General features: G+C 41.7%; 1 protein-coding gene across 4 annotated transcripts in view; it reads right to left on the bottom strand.

The window, feature by feature from the left end:
* Positions 1-919: 919 nt before the first annotated feature.
* Positions 920-7,096, bottom strand: part of LOC138029680 (proline and serine-rich protein 3-like) — a 19,819-nt gene continuing 13,642 nt past the window's right edge. For all 4 annotated transcript variants that reach the window (XM_068877420.1, XM_068877421.1, XM_068877418.1 and 1 more), the window contains 4 exons: positions 5,400-6,648; positions 4,629-4,737; positions 4,080-4,191; positions 920-1,043 (listed from right to left, as the gene is read on the bottom strand). In XM_068877420.1, the coding sequence (XP_068733521.1) occupies positions 1,001-1,043; positions 4,080-4,191; positions 4,629-4,737; positions 5,400-6,648 (1,513 nt within the window). In that variant the 3' untranslated portion in view covers positions 920-1,000. The remainder of the gene's footprint in view (positions 1,044-4,079; positions 4,192-4,628; positions 4,738-5,399; positions 6,649-7,096) is intronic.

The raw sequence follows: 7,096 nt of genomic DNA, 5'->3' as shown, positions 1-7,096 counted from the left end.
TCAATGCGAGGGGAAATCAGCTCCAGGCTTCGCGCGCACTTAACACTCGGCACCAGACCTCCCACTGAATTTAGTTTAGCCAACGACAAATTGCCAACGACGGAATTTTTTTTGTGATCGATAGATGGGTAGGGATGGATGAGATGGGAAGGGTTTCATAAACTTGAGTTGCGTATGTGTGCCAAGTACAGAAGGCCACAAAAACAATGGGATGTATGCCAAATGGCATAGCCCTTCATAGCCTGCAAATCCAGCCGCCCTTCATAGCTCTCGATTACCGTTGGAGTGGCGGTGAGCGATGAAGAACGGCAGAATAGATGGTTTTTACGTCATCGTCGCAATGTTGGTGGATGAAAACAAAAGATCTCTCATTGGCTCCTTCTGTTCGTCCACTAACAATAACTTCTTTTTTTGTTGTTTTACGTCCCTATATATTTTTCTACTTCATAAACAACAAATCAAGAAGCTACACTCTGAGTAAACATTCTGTATTGTTTTCACCATGCTGGGGTAACCCTCATAGAAACTGACAACCATGGGACAAACCCCTCACGAAAAAAGCTCGATGAGGAAGGCCTTTAGGGCTTCCATTGTCGGGAAATCTGGGAACCTTTGGGAGTATTTGGTAACGATGCTTTCTTCCTGAAACGCTTGCTGAATTAAATTGAGATTTTAGCATCCCTCTGCTTGAGCAGTTGGAGTTCTGAGATCCCGTTTACAACACAACTTTGAGATACACTAAAAAATTGGGTTTTATCAACGGAGTTGGTATTAATGTAAATTGACCACCGTACAGGGTTTCAGGTGGTCAATTTACATTACTTCCCCACCGACGCAGCACCACAGTTTCTTTAGAAACAACCCCCTTATTCATTTGAGATATGCTGTTTAGCAATGGAAGATAATACAAGGAAACACACACGAATAAGATAAAGCTTTATTTTGAAATCCTACCAACCAATCAATGATTCTGTTTATGTAAGTTTGTTTTGATTCTATATCAATGGTTTACACTTTGTTGATTCAATAAACTGTCTATTTGCCTGAAAAAGAAAAAAAAAAGATTCAAAAGATCAATGCTGAATTTCAATTTGAAACTACAACTCTGAACTAAAAAAACCCACACTACCACAGAAAACCATGCTTGGGTTGCCATTCTAACGGATGCGAAATTGACTATGAACATTATCTGTAGGAGGCAGTATGGCCCAGTGGTTGGGTTCAAGACACGTTCCGACCACGGGTTGAAATTGTTCCACTTGTAAATTGCTAACTAGTTTGCCTCCGGCCAGTTGGGATTCTTAACAAAAGACCCTTCGTTTCGACAGCCAATTAGGCTCTGGTTGGTACATTAATGACAATAGGTGATGTCAACGATATCTTCCCTATTGTAGTCCCTTCATTTGTTTCGGCTTTTTCCACGTTGCCTAACCCGGTTTGCAGTTTCCCCTCTTTATTGCCATCACACGTTGGGAACTCGCCAGTTGCGTCGGCTTCTAGCACTTCTTTGTTATCCTCTTCACGTTTGGTATCTGTCTCTGGGCGAGATTTCCTTATTGGTCCAGGATATTCTCCTATACCTTCAGGACTGGTATCAAAAATCACGTCTGGCCTTTTTGATTCGTCGATTTTCTCTAATTGAAGCTCTGCACTGCTTTTATTTTACTGCTTCTCAGTGGCGTGTGCTAGGAACTCTGTGGTTGATACTTCAACTCGTTTTCAATTTCAGAAATTCCGCCATCTAGCTCCTCAACCATAAGCACAGGCTACCCCAATACCTGGCTCTCTCCTCGAAGAGCTACAGGTACTCTGACAGACAAGTGCCAGTATTACCTTACGCAAGGGTTGGCGTCTTCCAGAAGAAGAGTTTACGCTCGCGTGCAACGTCAACGAGTTTGGTGGAGACAGCTCAGCCGGGGTCCTTCCGGTTTCAGAACATACTCTGATACGTTTTTCTGCTCATTTAGCAAATCGCCTTCACCACACTTCTATTAAGGCATATTTATCGGCATTTCGCTCTCTCCATGTTGATAATGGCCTTGCAGATCCCCTAACGGGTTATCTCCAAATCCACCAAGTGTTAAAGGGCATCAAGCGCCATCAGGGCTTTCGTCAGATCCGCCGCCAGCCTATAACCGGGGGCCTCATGAAGATCAAGTTATCCTCCAGACCCTGGATCTTGCAAACAAAGAGCACATCATGTTTTGGGCAGCCTGTTGTCTTGGATTTTTTGGTTTTCTCCGAGCAGGAGAGTTTACAGTGAATTATCCTCTTTGACGCAGAAGTTCATCTCACCGCAGGAGCCAGCACAACCCTTCTTGTATTCGTGTGCGTATAAAGTGTTCAAAGATTGATTTCGCCAAGGGTGTTTTATTTATTTGGGCCGTAATGCATCCTCCATGTGTCCAATCTCAGGCCTCTGCTCATTGCTTACTCTTCGTGGTTCCAGTTATGGCCCACTTTTTCAACACTAGGATGGCTCTTCCTTGACTTGTCAGGCCCTGTCATCTTTCGTTCAATCCAGGCTGTCGTTTGCTGGCATCCCAGGTACCTTCTCGGGGCACAGCTTCCAAATTGGGGCAGCAACTTCATCAGCTCAGGAAGGTTTCCCTGACCACTTAATCAAGATGCTTGGGCGGTGGTCCAGTGATGAAGATCTATCAGGACACAGCGGCATCCCTTGCTAGTGCGTCTGGTCGTGTAGCTTTATAGGTATGTTTGCTGCTTAGTGGAGCAGCGGCAGGTGTAGGAGTGTGGGTGCCTCAGGTTTGGTGATCTTGGGGTTCTGGCTCCCCCAGCCATGAGCCCCTTCATCTCCAGCAGCTTTGCTTAGTCCAGACGCCCTTCAGCTTGGCATGGGGGCTTATGGCTGGGTTGCGGGGATTGCTGGCCATGGGAGCGTTAATCGGTCAAGGAGCTGGCTGGCTGGCCTCCAGTTGAAGCCCCTGGACATATCCCAGGTACCCAATCTCCATTTAGCAATGCAGTTGTTAATGTATTATTATTGTATCTTAGTTTGTTTATTTAGAGCCGGGGGGGTTGGGGGTGGACAGGTATATGAAAGGGACAAGGATACTCGTCGTCTCACTTAGGGGAGTAAATTTCAAATTTTGGTCTCACTTAAGGTCTTCTGCACAAATGCCATCATATGTAGCCATGAAGGTCTCAATTAGGGTTGCACATAAAAAGATATAAAAATATATATTTGACAATAAAAATCTGCGATAAAATATTATAAAACAACATGGCACGACGTTTCGACGTTTCCAGAACGTCATTATCAAGTAAAAATGAAGTAATGAAAGAGAGTATATATATAAAGTGAAGATATGAATAAATTAAAAGGCATTAAATTTGGCCCTAATGGAGTCGCTCTGGGTATTTAAATTGGGTCTTAGCATAGCGTTGTTTATTGCTTTAAATGTGATTTGTGTGATTCAAATTACGTCGGATATACGACGCGTCATCTGTTTCAACGCATTGCTGATCATCGATATTCTGCCATTGGTCGCCATCTGAGAGATGCCCATGGGAACGTTGACTTACTCAATGAGAGCCAGTTCAGAATGCTTAAAAAATGTAGCACGAAATGGGATTGTCTCGTTTATGAAATGTTATACATAAGAACAATAAGACCCAATTTAAATACCCAGAGCGACTCCATTAGGGCCAAACTCTTTGTTTAACTTTTAATGCCTTTTAATTTATTCATATCTTCACTTTATATATATACTCTCTTTCATTACTTCATTTTTACTTGATAATGACGTTCTGGAAACGTCGAAACGTCGTGCCATGTTGTTTTATAATATTTTATCGCAGATTTTTATTGTCAAATGTTTTACCAAATCTTTACTTATTCGAAAAATATATATTTTATGTTTTAAATATGGTCTCTTTCAGGGGTCAAAACAAGCCTGGGCCATGCCCAGATTGGTCTCCTTTTATAAAGGGGTTTAATTCAAAATGTACAAGGAGCTTCCCCACCCCTTCATATGCAACATCCCCCCCCCCCCCCCACAAGGATTAAAAGTTTCCCTTCTTACTGACCACATATTAATTTTATTAACTTAACCAACCTCAGTTGCTCTCTATATCTGCATGCACGCTGGCGTAGTATCTTTAGTATTTCATCATCTGAGAATTCACTATCAGAGATGACAGCAGGAGTAGTATTTTCTTGTTCTAAAGCTGAAGAATGAACAGAAGATGAAGATGTTTTACGAAGTTAATAATGATTTATTGGAGAAAATTTCACCACTGTGCAAATTTATATTTTGAAGTGCCGTTTTGCAGACATTATTTATGTCGTTTCTTTACATTCCTATTACTTCCTGGGAAGCCCATTAGGAGACCCCTCCTACAAGCATGGCTAACGTTATTCTTGTCGAACGGACTTGACTCAGATAGAACTGATCTGATTCCTTTCACTGAGCTCCAATTTCAGTTGAATTCTTTTCCACAATAATGGCAAGCCACGTTTGATGAAAAAAAGGACACAGCCTTTTTCCAGGGGACAGAGTGAACAACAACAACAACAACAATAATTATAATTATTCTATTTATCGCTTGCTCCTTCCCTTGGAATGCACAGCAGTATTAGAGGAAACAAGGAAGTCAGTCCATACCATGACCATGGTCTTGCGGTTTTGGCTTTCTCACAAGAACACTTTCCTGACTCTCAGCCAAACTGGAAGTTGAAGAACGAGGCGTGGAGAACAATCGCTCCGAGACAACCTGTTCCATACACAACCAGATATAATTACATCATTGTAAACAGAATTTGTAGCTAAGGGGGATACTTTCAAGGAAACTGTGATTCTGCATTAGTTTGAAGCACAGAACATTGGTCTTATCACCTGATTTCATAAGAGTAAAGTGGCCCCACCCAGCATCATTGTCCAGAATCAACCAATACTCAAATGTAATGCTATGCACTTTACGTTGGTCAAATATAGCATTTATTAAACCTAACCCACCTAACATTTGACTTGATTTGCATTAATTGTTAATTAAATTTTACAGTGTCCCCAATTAGTGCTCCAACAATAAAACGACTAGACGCTTTAATAAAGTTCCTTTCCTTTCCTAATCAGTTGATAGCAATATTTAGAGCTTCAGTATCACTACCCTAACAACCACAAAGCAGCATTTCCTACATGTATTCAAATATTCTTGCAGAAACTGAGCACTGAGCTGATAAAGCAGGGAGGGTTTGTGACAAACCATGAGAAATGAAATGGCAATCTGTTGGCTGTACTCAACTTAATTAAAGGTGCTGGCTGCTTAGGTCACTCAAATCAAACTGAAGCCAAAGCTATCACCATCCCTGCTTCCAAAAACTCAACCATAGAAGGACATGAAGTGTGGTAGCCATTCATTTGTTTTAAGTTACATACCTCCCCAATAACACCACTCAGTAGGTCATTAGGATCGGAGCCCTCTGAAACTTTATGTATTTCTCTTGGTTTTGGTTTCCTGTCTCTCCTTACTTTAGGTTTTTCAGCCGCTGGTAAAACATCACATCCCTCTTGCAAATGGTGCAGTCTTTTATTACTCCTGGCTTCGTCAGATTCACTTTGCTGTCCATGTGATGTAAGCCTCTTGTCAAATAATTCTCTAGTTACTGATCCACTTGGCTTGGCACTCCTTTCAGTAGAGGGTTCTCCTTCTTGCACTTTTGCCATCATTGAATCAACTACTGGAACACTTAAAGGTGTTTTGTAGTTTACTTCATCTTGAGGCAGTGCTCTCTCCAAATAATCTCCCCTTTCATCGGATAATTGTCTTGTCAATGGTCCATATGGCTTTCTATTTCTTTCACTTTCTCGTTCTTCCTTATGTGCTTCTCCCAGCATTATATCAACCACTGGAATGCTTAAAGGGACTTTATCAGTCATTTCATTTTCAATCAGGGCTTTTTGATGGGGACATGGTAAAATATCACAAGAAAGATGCATGTGAGATGGCACTTGCCCTGATTCAAACTTAGCCTGCTCTATAAGAAAAGGTTTATGGGATGACTGTGGGCCTACTGGGCGTGTAATTGGTTCTCCTGTGCTGGGTATAATGGAATAGGGATGTCCTGACTGCTCCACTGCTGCCTGAGATTCGCTAAGTGAAGGTGTGGCTTGTGAAGTGATGTCAAAATGTGAAGGAATCACTCTTGAGGGAACTGCCAGTCTGTCAGACAAAACAGCTGTGGATACAGCAAAAGTTGTTTGAGTCTCAGTGGTCAAACTTAAAGATCGCACTGGTTCACTGAGTGTTGGTCCACGCAATCCTGTTGCCTGGTATGACATGTCCCCTAGAGGTACAGGGAGTGGAGTTTTTGTTCTTGGCAAGACTGTGGATGCACTTGAAAGAGCCTGCACTTGCACTGATGGTAGGTTACTCCTACTGGGTCCCCATTTTGCAACTTGCTCATATGCTTTCTCCATCTTTCTTGCCAACCTCCACTGATACAAAATGTCTTCCTCAGGAGGTGGTGCTGGGCGCAGTTGATGCCGTGGCTGCTGAAGTTCCTGGATGTGTCCTGATGACTTGTGTGCAGAAGATACTCCTCTCGTTCTTTCCCTTGGATGTTCATATTGCATTGCTTTTTTGGGTCTATGAGCCTCACTTGATGAACTCTCCAACGTGCTCTCACTTTAAAAAAGGCAAAAGCACATTTATCAATCCTTCTGATGAAAAAGATAGAGATACACTTAGCTTTCTTTGGCAAGTTCCATGGCATTGTGAACTGTGAGCCCTGTAATCAATACTGATGATAAAGTGTAGTATTTTGTTATAAAAACGAGCGATAAATAATAAGAACGACATTTTGACCACTCCACGGCCATTTTCAAGTTCAAGTTCATGGATAAAAAATTCTGCACGTATATAATTTCTGAAACAATTGGAATGAAAGGTAAAAAGCTAAATATTTACATACGAACAATAAAAATAACAGAATGCGAAAATGAAGTGTAAATAAGAGGTGAAGCAAATGAAAACTATTAGAAGTGTGAAGCAAACAGCTTTGCGTGGATGGAATCACTCTGTTTGTTTAATTTTGGCTTAAGGTCCCGAATAAAAAAACAATTCAAAATTCAAA

This window comes from Montipora capricornis, chromosome 13 (genome assembly GCF_036669925.1).
Source record: "Montipora capricornis isolate CH-2021 chromosome 13, ASM3666992v2, whole genome shotgun sequence".
In the NCBI taxonomy this organism is placed as follows: domain Eukaryota; kingdom Metazoa; phylum Cnidaria; class Anthozoa; order Scleractinia; family Acroporidae; genus Montipora; species Montipora capricornis.
This window is presented reverse-complemented; position numbering and strand designations above follow the sequence as displayed.